At 42.0% G+C, this 16,945-nt stretch overlaps 3 protein-coding genes across 3 annotated transcripts; 2 read left to right on the top strand and 1 right to left on the bottom strand.

The window, feature by feature from the left end:
- The first annotated feature begins 269 nt into the window (after nt 1–269).
- On the top strand, nt 270–985 carry LOC125216882 (histone H2B). The gene has a single exon (XM_048118664.2). The coding sequence runs from the start codon at nt 345–347 to the stop codon at nt 786–788; it is 444 nt and encodes a 147-aa protein (XP_047974621.1). The 5' UTR covers nt 270–344; the 3' UTR covers nt 789–985.
- Nucleotides 986–2,103: 1,118 nt separating this feature from the next.
- LOC125210590 (histone H2B.3) lies at nt 2,104–2,738 on the bottom strand. The gene has a single exon (XM_048110126.2). It carries the CDS (start codon nt 2,644–2,646, stop codon nt 2,209–2,211), a length of 438 nt encoding a protein of 145 aa, XP_047966083.2. The 5' UTR covers nt 2,647–2,738; the 3' UTR covers nt 2,104–2,208.
- A 1,670-nt stretch (nt 2,739–4,408) lies between these two features.
- Nucleotides 4,409–9,040, top strand: LOC125209138 (uncharacterized). The gene is made up of 3 exons (XM_089066354.1): nt 4,409–5,110; nt 5,159–7,926; nt 8,431–9,040. Exons 1-3 carry the CDS (start codon nt 4,409–4,411, stop codon nt 9,038–9,040), a joined length of 4,080 nt encoding a protein of 1,359 aa, XP_088922480.1.
- The last annotated feature ends 7,905 nt before the right edge of the window (nt 9,041–16,945 follow it).

Here is a 16,945-nt window from a genome sequence, read left to right as displayed (position 1 = left end):
AAAAAAATAAGAGAAAAAAGACAATTTCCATGAATATCTCAAATGTAAATATGTTTTCGAAAATTAAATCACTTTAGCGCCAACACACTGAAAAATTTAAAAAGCGTTCACGCGAATCTATAATTAATAATCACCCACATAATATCCACCGTCAATTTCCAGATGCATCTGAACGGCAGAGAACTTCGATCCGCTACAATCTAATTCCACCAATCATATATCTCCCCTCTTTCCCTATAAAAAAAAGCCCTACTATACATTGTTTTGACATCTTCTCAACATTTACGCAAATTTCATTCGATTCCACTCCAAAAAATCTTATCCCTAGCTTTATCTCTCTGAAAATGGCACCCAAGGCCGAGAAGAAGCCCGCGGAGAAGAAGCCTGCCGCCGAGAAGGCCCCCGCTGCAGAGAAGGCCCCGGCGGAGAAGAAGCCCAAGGCAGGGAAGAAGCTGCCGAAGGACGGCGGCGCCGCTGCCGGAGACAAGAAGAAGAAGAGGAACAAGAAGAGCGTGGAGACGTACAAGATCTACATCTTCAAGGTGTTGAAGCAGGTCCACCCTGACATCGGTATCTCCAGCAAGGCGATGGGGATCATGAACAGCTTCATCAACGACATCTTCGAGAAGCTCGCCCAGGAATCCTCCAAATTGGCGAGGTACAACAAGAAGCCGACGATCACCTCCCGTGAAATCCAGACCGCCGTGAGGCTGGTGCTGCCTGGAGAGCTGGCGAAGCACGCTGTTTCGGAGGGGACTAAGGCTGTTACCAAATTCACTAGTGCTTGAATTGAAACGTTGTTAGGTTTGGGCTGATTCACTAGTGCTTGAATTTGAAATGTTGTTAGATTTGGGCTGATTTTTAGGGTTTGAAGTAAGGATTCTGTAAATTATGTTTTTGTTCACTACTCCTAGTTAAGTAGAAAGGGCTTTTGTATGGTTTTATGCGCTTTATGAATGAATGTTAAATTTGCTAACTTTTTACACTTCTCTGTGTTTTGAACTTGTGATCTAAATACTGCTAATTTCTGTTTGATTTCGTCCTATTGTACTTAAATTTGATGTTGCCTCGCTAGTGCTCTCATTTAACTATGGCAGAAGATTAGTTTTAGCCGTTTGTTGTAGAGTCCTCTTGTAATTTAAGGAGAAGATATGACCTTTGTGATTGTGTGTCTTTAGTAGAAATTTTTGAAGTTGCAAAATCTTTAAGGATTTAATGCACATTTGTCCACAGAACCAGAGCCCAATCCAAATATACTGCGTTTTTCCCTGTTTTCTTCTTCCACTTAAAGATGAGTACAAAATGGGAATAAAGAAATAAGATTATCACATCAGACTAAAGAAGCTGCAGCCATGTAAACAATCTCACAAACAATTTATGTGAACGACAACAGAAAAACAAGCTATGTGAGGGAGTAATATGCATTGAGATTGCTTCTTTAACATCAATTAAGTGGAGTATTATCAAAAAAACGGGTGGAGGTTGACATGTAATCCTAATACAAGGAAGATTGGTTTAATTTGTTATAGTTGTCGATTGTTTGAAATGATTGACATGTGATCTTAATACAAGGGAGACTTTGAAGTTGCTAAGTAGATTTATAGGAGTACAAAGGGCTTTTGTTAATTGAGCACCATGTGCTTTTGCTGAGTTCCAAAACCAAGTCGCAATTAAAAACTTGACTGCTGTTTACACAAAATTGAACATTAAAAATTTGGACTGCTAATTGTCATTTACATCAAATTGTTTGTATTTGATACTGTCACATTTTTTGGTGATTTTAACACGATTCAAGCTTAATGATATTCTGATGTATTGTCATATGAGTAGCTTTCTTGCCATCTCACTATTTTGTTTTCTTGTCTTTGAGAAGAAGAAACTTAAATTGTCCTAAACACATAAGAAAATGCAAGGGAAAACAATTAGAAATAAACAAGTGTTTGGATTGAGACAATTAGAGTATTAAGAATATCATCTAATTTTGGGATACAAGATGATTAATTAGATCAATTGTCGACCTATATTGTAACAATTAATAAAATCTATGCAGAACCCAATAAATCTCAATATTAAGAGAATAAACCAAATCCGAAAGCATAGATATGAAACCCAAATTGTGCATTCAATTCACCAAATTCATAGTAATTCTTTACACAGACAGAAAACTTAACCGAATCATTCAAAAGAAACCCTAACAAAGCATTCAATTTAAGAGCTAGTGAATTTGGTAACAGCCTTGGTCCCTTCCGAAACGGCGTGCTTCGCCAGCTCTCCAGGCAACACCAGCCTCACGGCGGTCTGGATTTCACGGGAGGTGATCGTCGGCTTCTTGTTGTACCTCGCCAATTTGGAGGATTCCTGGGCGAGCTTCTCGAAGATGTCGTTGATGAAGCTGTTCATGATCCCCATCGCCTTGCTGGAGATACCGATGTCAGGGTGGACCTGCTTCAGCACCTTGAAGATGTAGATCCTGTACGTCTCCACGCTCTTCTTGTTCCTCTTCTTCTTCTTGTCGCCGGCGGCGGCGTCCTTCGGCAGCTTCTTCCCTGCCTTGGGCTTCTTCTCCGCCGGAGCTTTCTCGGCCGCAGGGGCCTTCTCGGCGGCCGGCTTCTTCTCCGCGGGCTTCTTCTCGGCCTTGGGTGCCATTTTCAGAGAGAGAAATTGCGGTTGGGATTGGAAATTGAGATGTTTGTTGGCTTGCGAGGAAATAAATTGGTGTTGGCGGTGAGTGGTTAGAAGAGACGAGGAGTTATTATATAGCAGAAGAGGGGCGTGCTGTTATTGGTGGGATGTGGTTCACGCGGATAATGATTGCTGACCGTCGATGAGATGGTAAAATGGACAGTTTGGATTAAACGCGCGGGTGCTTTGATTTTTGGATTTAGTTGAAATATTCATTTTGGCGGTAAACTCATGTTTAGTTCAAAATTTTGCGCATAATGTGTCTATCGTATTAATGTCTTTAATCTTACTTTTAGGTTTTTAATTCTTGAAATTTATTCTCTGAAAACCAATTATACTTTTATTATCTCAAACAGGCAGAGTTTTGAAAACCTTTTGACATTATGTATTTCAAATTATCTTTTCGATCTCATTTGGTTGGAATTTATTCTATCCATCCCATAATGTTTGTCCCAGTTTGATTCGTCACGGATTTTAAGAAATTATTTAACTATGTATTAAATGAAAGTGTGTAATAGAATAAGGGTCCCACATAATCCTGCTTATTCGGCCGGTTCTGGTTCTAAGTGGATCGGTTGACCGGTTAAAATGTTTTAAATTTTCATAAATCTTGGAATCGGAACCGGCCAGTTAAGAACCGGTCGATTTTGGTTCCCTCTATTTAGAAAACATCTTGATACACATATGATGTTTTATGGATTTTAAAAAGTAATTGATACTTAGTACATTAATATACTAAGAGTACTTAATAGTACTCCATATAGTACATTAATAGGCTACTGTCAATTATTGGTCACCACACAATTTCTATTGTCATCACGGGGATAGCGTCAATTATTCATTTTCGAGTTTTAGAATTTGAGTTAAAATATTATTTGTTCACTATTAGTCAAACTGATAGAAGAATTGCGAGTAGGAACTCACCGCTTGACAAACTAAGAGATCTCGAAGCTCCGTCGCTGCACGCCGACTGAGATCCTACACAATGAGAAAGAGTGAGATTTAAAAGAAAAATCGACAGAGAAAGGGTTGATTAAGAGGAAGAAATGACGAAGAAGAAGATAACATAGAGAAAGAGTGAGTTTTAAAAGAAGAGCAAAAGAAAAATCTGAAGAAGAAACAAAAACGGATAAAAAGAGCTACATGCCGAAATGAGGAAGACCATGAGAGATTAAATAATACCCAAGGAAGACCATTCATGGATTTTAAAGTAATGGATAGTACATCAATATACTGAAGTGCGTAGAGGAGTGAAGTGTGTATTCTACCTTTCAAAACCCTCAACCCGTTATACTAAAATAAAGATTAGCACAGGGAAGCAGGGATCAAATCCCACAGAGATGGATGCGTAAGTAAACATGATCAGGTCCGACTGAGGTTGTTTCCTTTTTCTCTGGAAGACGCAACAAAGGATTGGCTGGAGAGTTTGGCACCAAGGTCCATTAGAACATGGGATGACATGGTCCACAAGTTCCTGGAGAAGTTCTATCCCCCTAGCGAGGCTATTAAAAGACAACACGAGATCATTGGCTTCCAGATGTCTCCTACGGAGACTATAAAAGATGCATGGGGGAGATTCAAGGCCCTGCTGAAGAGGTGCCCCAATCATGGCTTAACCCCAACAGTGCAAGTCATTACATTCTTCAAGGGATGTATACCTGAAGCACAACGGGAGCTAAATCTCAGTGCGGGAGGTAATCTGCTTAAGAAAGGAGAGCAGGAGGCGATGGAGGTGATTGAAGAACTTGCATCCAGTGATGAAGGATGGAGCAACGGAAGGAGTAAGGTGCATAGAGTTGCTTATACCACGGACCATGATACAATGAGCACTTTATCCGACAAATTGGATGCATTAACTATGAAGTTCGACTGCATGGCGATGGGGCAACCGTCTCAAGAACCACAAGGAAACATGGAAGATGCGAACTATGTGCAGCAAGGGGGCAACAGGTATTACAACAATTCACGCCCAAACTTTAATAGTGGAGGATACAACCACTATGGGAACAAGGGGCATCCCAATCTCTCTTATGGGAGCCCCAATAATGCCTTGCAACCTCCCCCGGGATTTACAATTACTGATGGGATGGTCAACGATCCTAAGAAGATGACCACGGAGGACATACTTAAGTCCTTTATGCTACAATCCAACAAGGTGATGGAGCAGAACAATCAGAGGATGCAGAAGGTCGAGACGGATGTACAAGGAATGGCCACTCATTTGAAGAACATTGATGTTCAGATTAGCCAGATTTCCCAGACTGTGAGTACTCTTACTCAACCGGGAAAATTCCCGTCCAACACCATTGTCAACCCCAAGGACTGCAAAGCTATCAACTTGCGGAGTGGGACGAGCTATGAGGGACCCTCAATGCCCTCAGCGAATGCAGGGAAAACAGCAGAGAAACCCATTGAAGAGGAGGAGCTAGTCGAAGAAGATGAACCGGAGACGGTTCAGGTCACTATTCCACCTAAGGAGAACGCAGTTCCAGCTCCGTCTACAACTCCTGCAGTTCACACTCCGGCTGAAGTGAGGATCCCTTATCCTCAACGGGTGCAGAAGAAGAAGACGGATGCTCAGTTTTCAAGATTCTTGGACATATTCAGAAAGGTGCAGATCAACATTCCTCTGGTGGAGGCACTACAGCAGATGCCCAGCTACGCTAAGTTTCTAAAGGATGTGGTCTCCAACAAGAGACGATGGATGGAATATGAGACGGTTAATCTAACGGAGAGCTGCAACGCCATTATTCAGAAGAAGCTGCCGGCAAAGTTGAAGGATCCCGGGAGTTTTACCATATCTTGCATAGTAGGAGATTGTCAAGAGGGAAGAGCTCTATGTGATCTGGGTGCAAGCATCAATCTGATGCCATATTCTTTCTTTCAGAAGTTGAAAATCAGAGTGCTTAGGCCCACTACTATTTCACTGCAGATGGCGGACAGAACAGTGTCGTACCCGAAGGGGATTGTTGAAGACATCCTAGTCAAGGTCGGGGAATTTATTTTTCCAGCCGACTTTGTGGTTCTAGATATGGAAGAAGATAAACACGTCCCACTTATCCTCGGTAGACCTTTCTTAGCTACCGGGAGAGCACTTATTGATGTCCACAAGGGAGAACTCACTCTTCGACTGAATGAAGAGAGCATCACATTCTCCATTTATGACGCTATACTGAGGTATGATGATGACGATACGTGGAGGTTAAAGCAGTGCAAAGTGATCGAGGTGGTTGATGATTGCGTGAGAGAAGTTGCCCAGGTTATCTCGTGTCAGGACAGATTGGAGCAATGCCTTTCACAGGCCATAATAGCTTCGGACATCCTGCAAGCGCCCGAGCTCACTGAGGAGATGCTTCATTTTGTGGGAGCCCTTAATTCTGGTGTAGAGATCTCAAGAAGGAACAACAAATTTCTACCACTTAGAGATCCGGCGGAAGAAGAAGAGAAAGAAGAGAAGAAGGAGGAACTTAAACCGCTGCCCTCACACCTCAAGTATGCTTTTCTAGGAGAGAAGGAGACGTATCCGGTAATTGTCTCTTCATCACTTACTCCTACTGAACTCGATAAGCTGCTACGCGTGCTTAGGAAGCATAAGGGAGCTATAGGGTGGTCCATATCGGACCTCAAAGGAATCAGCCCCACTGTTTGCATGCACAGAATTTTATTGGAGGAAGGATCTAAGCCTAAGGCGCAGAATCAAAGAAGGTTGAATCCGATAATGCAAGAGGTGGTCAGGAAGGAGGTATTGAAGTGGTTGAAAGCCGGAATCATATATGCGATATCCGACAGTGATTGGGTAAGCCCCACCCAAGTCGTGGCCAAGAAGGGTGGGATGACTGTTATACAAGGTGGCAATGATGAAATGATAGCCACAAGATTGGTGACCGGGTGGCGAGTTTGCATAGACTACAGGATACTTAATGCAGCAACGAGGAAGGACCATTTCCCTCTCCCATTTATTGATCAGATGCTTGACAGATTGGGGGGGTATGAGTACTACTGCTTCCTAGATGGATATTCCGGATACAATCAGATCTTGATCGCTCCGGAGGACCAACACAAGTCGGCCTTTATTTGTCCGTACGGTGTCTACGCCTTCCGGAAGATGTCTTTTGGGCTTTGCAATGCTCCAGCCACATTTCAGAGATGTATGATGTCCATCTTTCACAACATGGTGGAAGATATTATGGAGGTGTTCATGGATGACTTCTCGGTCTTCGGATCAACTTATGATCAGTGCCTGGATAATCTGACGAGAGTATTGCAGAGATGCGAGGAGACCAACTTAGTGCTAAACTGGGAGAAATGTCACTTCATGGTACGTGATGGTATTGTGCTTGGGCACAAAGTATCTGGTGCAGGTCTAGAAGTCGATAGAGCCAAAATTGTGGCGATTGAGCAAATGCCACCACCATCTAATGAGAAAGCTGTGAGGAGCTTCTTGGGGCACGCGGGATTTTACAGGCGATTCATCAAGGATTTCTCTCAAATAGCTCGCCCTCTGACTAGCCTGCTGGCTAAGGATGTCAAGTTCCATTTCTCCGAAGACTGTCTACAAGCCTTCGAAATTTTGAAGAAGGCGTTGGTGAGCGCCCCGGTGCTCATAGCTCCAGATTGGTCTCAACCTTTCGAGATCATGTGCGACGCCAGTGATGTAGCTGTAGGTTCGGCACTGGGGCAGAAAAGAGATAAAGTGTTCAGAGTGATTTATTACGCAAGCCGGACTCTAGATCCAGCTCAGGCAAACTACACTACCACGGAAAAGGAGATGCTAGCTGTGGTGTATTCCTTTGACAAATTTCGCCCATATCTCATTGGAGCGAAAACTATTGTGTTCACTGATCATGCCACCATCCGCTTTTTGTTTGCTAAGGTGGATGCCAAGCCTCGTCTGATTCGTTGGGTTCTTTTGCTACAAGAATTCGACTTGGAGATCCGAGATCGCAAGGGGTGTGAGAATGTGGTAGCCGACCATTTATCTAGACTGGAGCATTGCTTTGAAGGCGAGAATTTGAAGAGGCCGATAAACGAAGAGTTCCCCGATGAGCACCTCTTCTATGCTCAAAGTTCGTCGCCTTGGTATGCTGACATTGTGAATTTCCTAGTAGCCAAGGTGACCCCAGAAGGCCTCAACAAGTATCAAACGAGGAAGTTCTTTCATGATCTCAAATTCTATTATTGGGATGAGCCGCTCCTATTCAGAAGATGTGCAGATATGGTCATTCGAAGGTGTACACCCGATGAACAATGGGAAGCTGTGATAAGAAATTGCCATTCAAGCCCCACCGGAGGCCATTTTGGAGCAAATCGAACGACGATGAAGGTGCTCCAATGCGGATTTTATTGGCCAAGCATTTATGGAGATTGTCAGAAATTTGTTCTCCACTGCAATGAATGCCAGAGGACAGGGGGTATCTCTAAGAAGAAGGAAATGCCGATTACTACTATTATGGAGATAGAGCTTTTCGATGTATAGGGAATCGACTTCATGGGCCCCTTCCCGCTATCCTCCGGTCAACAATACATCCTCTTGGCGATTGACTATGTCTCCCGTTGGGTGGAAGCAATTCCCACTCCGATAAATTCTTCTAAGGTGGTGATAAACTTTGTGAAGAAGAACATTTTCACGAGGTTCGGGGCGCCGAGAGCCTTAATAAGTGATGGGGGGTCTCATTTCAAAAACAAGTGGCTGGAAGTTGTATTGAGTAAATATGGTGTCAAGCACCGAATCACTTCCCCTTATCATCCTCAAGCCAATGGTCAAACTGAATTGGCCAATCGAGAAATCAAAGGCATCTTGGAAAAGACGGTGAATGCCAATAGGAAGGATTGGGCTTTGAAGCTCGATGATGCACTTTGGGCATATAGGACGGCTTATAAAACGCCGATCGGCATGTCACCTTATCAGTTGGTGTTTGGGAAATCTTGTCATCTTCCCGTGGAGCTTGAGCACAAATCGTATTGGGCGGTGAAGCAGTTGAATGCTGATTACTATAAGGCCGGAAAGGAGAGGCAAGCTTATCTGAACTTGCTTGATGAGTTTAGGAATGAGGCATTTGAGAACTCGGCAATTTACAAGGAGCGCCTCAAGACATACCATGACAAGATGATAGACAAGAGGGAGTTTTTCCCCGGAGATTTGGTGCTACTATTCAATGCACGCCTAAAACTCTTCCCCGGGAAGCTCAAGTCAAGGTGGTCCGGCCCTTTCAAAGTCAAGACAGTTATGAAAAATGGAGCTTTGGAGCTCGAAGCCGATGATGGGCGAGTGTTCACGGCCAATGGTCAGAATGTGAAGAAGTTCCACTCTATGGAACAAAAGGAAGAGGTGTTCCATCTCTCCTTGGAGGCACAGTGATACACTATGGAGATGTCGAGCTAACGACTTCAACCAAAAACGCTTTAGGGGAGGCAACCCCTAGTAGGTAACTCTATTGCTTTTTGTGTGATTTGTCTTTTGATTTTTGGTGTGTTTGTTTTTCCTTCCTTCTTTTGGCTTTTGTATCCTTAGCCTCTTTGTGTTGTCTCCTTTCTTAAGTATCTCATCAGATGTGGAGTTATTTTGTTTTTTTTTCTGCTTGGGAACTGACAATTTGCATGAATGAGTTGTAAACACTGGTAAAAAGGGAGTGAAAATTCGGATGGAGCACAAAAATCTGCCCAGGAAAAGTCACCCGGCCGGGTGGGATTACCACAACAAACCACCCGGCCGGGTCAATTACTTTGCAAAGAAAAATTCCAGAGGGGCCTCTAAGACTACCACCCGGCCGGGTGAATGTTTAGTTCAACAATTCCACCCGGTCGGGTCACTACCGAATAACGATGGGATTCCAGTGAGTATCAGATTTCATTCACCCGACCGGGTGGTTTTTACGTTGAGAAATTCCACCCGGCCGGGTCCGATGCTGCGAACCCTAGGTATTTAACAGGTATTCTCGATTTCTCTCCCTCACCCGCCCCTTTCCACCCGCCTCCTCTCCCCCTTCCTGATTTCTCTCCCTCACACACACAAATTCACTCAACATCTCACCCACCCACCACATATTCCACCATCCTAGCTTCAATTCCTTCTTGCTAGAGTGTTTTGGTTTGTTTAATTTGGGTATTTAGAGGAGTTCTACCAACACACTCAAGAAAGAGCCCCTCTTTTCGATTTTTTCTCTTACTACAAGCAACAAAGGTATGTTCTTCACCTCTAACCCTCTCTAGCCATGGATATGATGTGCAAAGTGTGATGGGTATGAAGTTTATAGCCTTTGCAAGTTGAATTGGTGATAGTCTTATGCCTAATTTGTGAAATTGTTTGGGTTTTGGTATGAATTGTGCTTGTGGTGAAGTCTTTGAGTATGCATTGTTGGCTTGAGAGGCTGCATTAGCTTGTTTGAGTTGAGTTTGAATTTGGGCATGAATATTGTTGTTATTCTTTATATGAGAGGATGTTATAGTTGACTTTTATTGGTTTATGTAAGTTCCGGGATTGAGTCTATCTCCCTTCAAGAATTTTTGATGAACAATGGGCATAGGGATTGAGTCTATCTCCCATAAAAATTGGTTAAGTCGTGTTTATAGATTTTGGAAATCGAGTCTATCTTTCTAATTTCTAGCTAAATTGCTTGTATGCCCTAAATGTTGTGATTGATAATGGGGATGTTAGGAATAGAGTCTATCTTCCTACATCGTTATCTGTAACCTGAAGTTTGGGGGAGTCACTAATATTTCTCTTTTTAGGTACCCACTACCGATGGCCCCGAGAACTCTCAAACCACAGAAGGTTGGGGTCACCCTTCGAAAAGGGGAAAACAGGAAATGGGAGGCCTTGGCGGCTCTTGACAGCATACCGTCCAGGTATCAAAGTCGAGCCATTTTAAACGGACTGGGAATTCAGCACTCCTGGGATATCCTTGTCCAAGCTGGACACCTTGGTCATTTTTTCTCTTTGAAGCACGGGTCCTACAGGGCCCTCACGGTGGAGTTCTTCACTACCCTCACAGTGGAGTCCTCGGGGAGGAACATCAACTCAATGTCCTTCCGCCTTGATAACGAAGAACACACTATTTCTGTCGACGAGTTCAATGAACTCTTCCATCTGATAGAGGAAGGCGAGGAAGGCATTCTCGAGGATCCCCAGCCTGAGGATTACAATAGAAACGAGTTCTGGAGCTTGATCAGCAGCGAAGCGGTGTTCACCCCATCCAGAGCCAAGATTAACTCAATCAGAAACCCTGTCCTTCGGTACATGGCAAAGGCCTTGGTCTACTACCCTTTAGCTCACACAGAAGCAGGCAGCATGTCCACGGAAATACTATTTGTGTTGTGGGGAATGCTCAAACGAAGAAGGATCAACATTGGGCATTATATAATCAAAAACCTGGAGAGGCAGTCAAAGAGACAGAGCGGCAAGCTGTGTTGTGGAGGAATTGTCGCGGCGTTGGCCTTCAAATTTGGTGTGAGCTTTGAGGGAAGGACCCCAGATCCCGGTCCCATAATCCTGGATTGGGACACACTTAAGAGGTCCAACATCATTCTGGTTGACAGACGGGGCGCCGGATACTTCAGGATAGATCAACACACGTGCATTAGGTTCCCCGATCCCCAGCTCTTTGCGGTTGGCGGTTGGGGGTACCAGACCATTTGGAGAAGATCGAGAGTGACCCCCCTCGCGGGGAAGGAGCCGCGGATGCCGTGCCCAATTATGTCGACCCCGCCTATCTCCCGAGACCGCATATCCCTGAGGAGCTCATGCAGATAGATAACGCCCCAGCAGCTATGAATGAGGATGATGAAGAGCCCGCCACAAAGTGTGAAGAAGGCCAGAGCAGCCGGCCCAAGAGGAGCCGACCACGAGGGAGGCCATCCAACGACAGCTACTTGGCGGAAATTGCTGCAGGAGTTCGATCACTTCGGGTGAGCCAAGACCAGCAGGATGCCCGGTGGATCCAGGCACAATAGTGGAACGCAAACGCTGAGGCATGGAGGTTCCAGTGCGATACTCGACTTGACAACTTTGGAACTCGCTTGGATCACTATGGAGAGCAGCTTCAGCAGCTACAGACTCGTTTCGATGCTAGTGATGCCACCCGCCAGGCGTTCTACCGTGCCTATTACGCGAGGTTCCCACCGCCGGCTGAATAGAGGTATCTCAACCATCCACTTCTCTTCAAACTTATTCTATCCTCTGGCTTGAATAAGTTTGGGGGGGGGGGGGTTCTGACGTGGATTGGTTGTTCCATTTCTCCATGTGCTAATGATGTGTACTTGTGTTATTAAGACTTTTTCTTTTTAATGTTTTATTTGGGGTCATTTGGTGTAAGTCCCGCCTGTGGGACTCAAATTCGAATATGGATGAATGTAAGATAATTGATGCTAAGTACGGGGTTGATGGCTTATGATGATAATTGTTTTTGTCTTAAAAATTGTGGTTAGAATGGCTAGGGATCGCGTGATCATTCCATGATTTAATTGCGAGTGAAGTGCTTGTTTGCTTGGTCAATGCTAATCCCGGTGAGATTTGAGCCATACTTTGTTCATGTGTGATTTGATTGGGTAACTTGTTTTTGTTTCTAGAACTTGCTCCTCGTCATGTCAAGTCTTTACAGTGGATGTGAACTTAGGAGATGAAGTTAGGCATTCTTTGATTATCCTCATTTGCTTATAAATCCCTAGTTAGCCCTCATAGCCAAAATTGTGTTTGATAGTTGAAAAGGGAATGTTCGAAAGACCTATAAAAGGGGAGAAAAGCACAATGTTACAAAAGATGAGAAGTTATGCATATATGTTATAAAAAAAAAAAAAAAAAAAAAAAACTTATGGGGGTATAAGCTAGACGAAGTCTAGGAAAAAAAAAAAAAAAAGAGAAAGAGGTGGAGAGAAAAGTTTTGTAAATAAATAAATAGTGTGATGGGGTTTGAAAAAGGAGGTCTTGGAAGGAAGCTTGATAGAGCCTAGTATCGCGAATCATGTTAGGAAATGGTTGTTGTGGAGATGTATGCCTTAATTACATTTTTTTTAGTCACTATAGCCTAAATTCACCCTACCGTCCAAAGAGCCTACATTACCACCCAAATAAAGACCTTTCTGATCTTAGGTTCGCTTTCCCATCAGAACAGAGGAGACGTTTGACGTTGAGCAAGCTTATGGTAAGCATTACATGTTACTTGATTTGAGTGTTTATGGTACTCCTTATACACTTGAGTGAGAAAGAATAAAAGGGGGAAAATCACACCTCCTAAACCTTGTGAGAGCATTGATACCAGGTGATATACGAGACAGTAGCTTCAATTAATGTTTGGTTGATTCTTGTATGTATCCTACATTTGAACTGGTTTGAAAATTTTCTGAAGCAAAACATCAACTCCACCACTATGCATGAGTTTGTTCTTCATGATTTCTTATTCTTATTTGAGGACAAATAAAGGTCTAGGTTTGGGGGAGTTGACAAACTCGTATTTTAGTGCCATGATTGGTGTGTTGATATGCTTAATTGTTGAGTTTTTGTGCTCAAAATGGTTATTTCCAGCCAATTACTCTTTGTTTCGGAGTTCACGTGTTTGTTGAAGTGTTTTAGGCAAAATAGGCAAAAAAGGACGTGAAACAGAGTCTCACCCGGCCGGGTGGCATTGAGAAGCCGTGGAGAATACAGAGAGTTCGAGAGAAGCCTCACCCGGCCGGGTGGCACATTTTGACCTGCGCTTTTCCAGAGAGTACCAAAAGATTCCCACCCAGCCGGGTGATTTTCCAGTACATTAAATCCACCCGGCCGGGTACGTAATTCTGGCGATTTTTCCAAGCAAAAACGCGATTTTCTGAAATAGGGAGATAAGAAAGAAAAGCTAGGGCAACTCTACTGACTCTCGACCGCCGTGAAACACACTACCCATCTCTCTCAAGCACTCTTGGAAGAAGATTGAAGATTCAAGCTTCAATTCATCCGCCAATTGTACTCCGTATCATGTTTTCCATTGTTTTCTTTAGTTTAGACTTGTTTTCTTCCATGAATATGAGTAGCTAAACTTCTTTTATGTAGAATTCTTGGTGAAGATGCTTTGATTCATAGTTTTAATCCAATTGATTTCGTTTTATCTAGCTCTTGCAATTGTTTGGTTTATTTCTGTGCTCTTTTCCTGTCAATTGCTTGATCTCCAATTGGTAGTGTTAGGGTTCTTTAGAGTAATCGGGAGGTGAAGTATTGAATCTTGAAAGAGGAATAATCCACACCTTTATTCAATAAAACTCGGGAGAGTTGAGATTTTGAGTGGGATCGTTAATCTAATCAATCTTTTGGGAGTTAAGTCTAAGAATTAGAAGGGGACTTTGATTGTTACACTTAATCTGCGGATTTCTCACCTCGGGAGGGGGTTTAATCTATATTTGTGATTGATTCAACAATTTTGGAGACTTTAAGTGGTAATTTAATGTCAATTGGGTTAGGCTATGAGTTGTGCATCGGATCCTTGAATTCTGCATATTTCTCTACCATTTTCTACAACTTGCTTAATTGTTTTCTTGTTTAAAGTGCTTATTTTAATCTCTGATTTTATATGCTTTTAGTAGTTGTTAGTTCAAAACCAAAATTCTCGATCATCTGGATAGTAGTTGAAATTTGTTCGTGGTACTTAGGTTTACACTAAATTGTCTCTGTGGGATACGATATACTCTTGCTTGCTGTTTGCTACGATAACCCCGTACACTTGCGGGTATTAATTGGGTAAAATAAAGTTGAGTCACATGCATGATGATGACCTGACGAATTCAAGATAACCTTCCAACTAAACAATTACCAGACCGAGTAAATAACCTCCTAAACTAGACTAGACAGAGGAAAGCAGAACATGGGGACCATTTCCCAAAATAGCAAGGTACGTATGAAAAGCTGCAGATTAACTAACTAAAGGCTAAACTAACAGTGACTTCATCTTCTCAAAAACCTTGATCACGAAATGCAGAGGAAATACAGAGCAAAATACAGAATGAAACAAAACAAACTAAATTAGACCGATTGATGCGATTAACTACAGAAACCTGAACAGGTCTATTATCACTAGACGAGGTAAACAAGGACACAGAAATTAAACATCAAACCATCCATTAAATGAACAGATCTAGTTACGGGATGCTTCATCCACTGCGGATCCAAGCCATCCACCACAAACCACAACAAATTTCATCTCTGATCAACGGATTTAACCAGATTCAACCGATTGACAACGATCTCCACGTAACTTCAACTTAACAACTCAGATTCATCGCATGAACATCAAAGCAAACAGAATACAAAGCGATAACATGAAACTAAACCAAAGCAACAGATTCCATAGCAAAGTATTGCAATATCCGACAGAAATGTAACAAAATACGACCGAGCTTCGAACAGCGAAGACTCGGGAAATTCGGAAATGTAAACTAAAAGCAGAAAAAGAGATTGTATCTTCGCCTCCCGTGGAGACGGTGTTATACAACGACTGATGAATTTCTGAACCAAGAACCCCTAATTCGATTTCCCCCCAAGTGCGTTGAGCTAAACTAAGAGCTAAGAGATGATTCGTGGATTATGCCCTCAGGATTGTTGCGTGCTCTTATTTATAGACGTGGAGTTGAGCTTCTAGATCCTTCTTTGAATTCTACATTCTGCCCTTCGTCTAGAATCCTTCTCCGTCTGGTGCTTTTCTTCTTCATTTTGCTCACTTTCTCTGCCAGACTCCTTCTCCAGGTGATCCTCTCCTTCTTCCTGGATCTGACAATTTCTCTACACACCTGGCTTATAAAACCTTGTCAGACCCTCATATAATTTATCCTCATAACTAATGCATGAAATTAGCATTATCACATACTAATAGTACTCCATATAGTACATTAATAGGCTACTGTCAGTTCTTGGTCCCCTCGCAATTTCAATTGTCATCACGGGGATACCATCAATTATTCATTTTCGTGTTTTAGCATTTGATGTAAAAATATGTTAGTTAAAACATTATTTGTTCACTATTAGTCAAACTGAAAGAAGAATTGTGAGTAGGAACTCACCGCTGCACGCCGACTGAGATCCTACACAAAGAGAAAGAGTTAGATTTAAAAGAAAAATCGACAAAGAAAGGGTTGATTAAGAGGAAGAAATGAGGAATAGGAAGATAACATAGAGAAAGAGTGAGTTTTAAAAGAAGAACAAGAAAAATCTGAAGGAGAAACACAAATGGAGAAAAAGAGCTACCTGCCGAAATGAGGAAGACCATGTGAGATTTAAAAGAAAAATTGACGGAAAAAGGGTTGATGAAGAGGAAGAAATGATGAAGAAAAAGAAGAAGAAAATATAGAGAAAGATAGTATTTTAAAAGAAGAGCACGAAAAATCTGAAGGAGAAACAAAAATGGAGAAAAAGAGCTACCTACCGCCGCTGAAAAGAAGAGCAAGAAATGAGGAAGGCCAAGGAGTATCTACTGATTTATTCCTCAAGAAATACAAAGTTTGACTGCGTTCCATGACTAAGGAATTGTAATTTTATTTGTAAATGAATCAAAACTCTCAGCAAAAATAAATACATAGTATACTACTCAATGGCTACTGTCAGTTCTTGGTCCCCTCACAATTTCAATTTCATCATGGGGATACCATCAATTATTCATTTTCATGAAAAATCGTTGACTATTAAATATTAATGGAATTGTTAACGGAGGACCAATTGTGATCTAATTTGAAATGTACAAGACCAAAAAATTCAAAAGATAAGTTTAGGACAAAAATCGTAAAATGGGCATATGTTCAGGACCAATTTTGGCCTTTATTCTTTTAATAAAGTAAGATAATAAATTAACTTAATTGCCCTTGATAGTCATAAAAGGTATTTTTGTAAAAAAAAATGAAAAAGTAGCTCAAATGTTATTAAGTTGAAGTTGACAGACCTAAAAACATATTTTCACGTGTTAAAACCAAAATAATAATTTTGCAACTCCCGCAGACAAAATAAAATGTTCCCTCTGTTAATTTTTTTTTTATATGAATATGATGTTTCATGGATTTTAATGTAATTGATAGTACATTAATATACTAGGAGTACTTAATAGTTCTCCATATAGTACATTAATAGGCTACTGTCAGTTCTTGGTCCCCTCACAATTTCAATTATCGATCACGCGGATACCATCAATTATTCATTTCAGTGTTTTAGTATTTGATGTAAAAATATGTTAGTTAAAACTAGGGCTGGCAAATCGTGCGGATCGGGTCGCTATCGGGTTAACCCAATATCGACCCATTCTTATTGGGTCCCAAC

This window comes from Salvia hispanica, chromosome 3 (assembly GCF_029641045.1).
Source record: "Salvia hispanica isolate PSC_SH4W2 chromosome 3, Shi_PSC_v1, whole genome shotgun sequence".
Classification (NCBI taxonomy): Eukaryota; Viridiplantae; Streptophyta; class Magnoliopsida; order Lamiales; family Lamiaceae; genus Salvia; species Salvia hispanica.
Note: the sequence above shows the minus strand (reverse complement) of the source record. Positions and strands in the feature narration are given on the sequence as shown.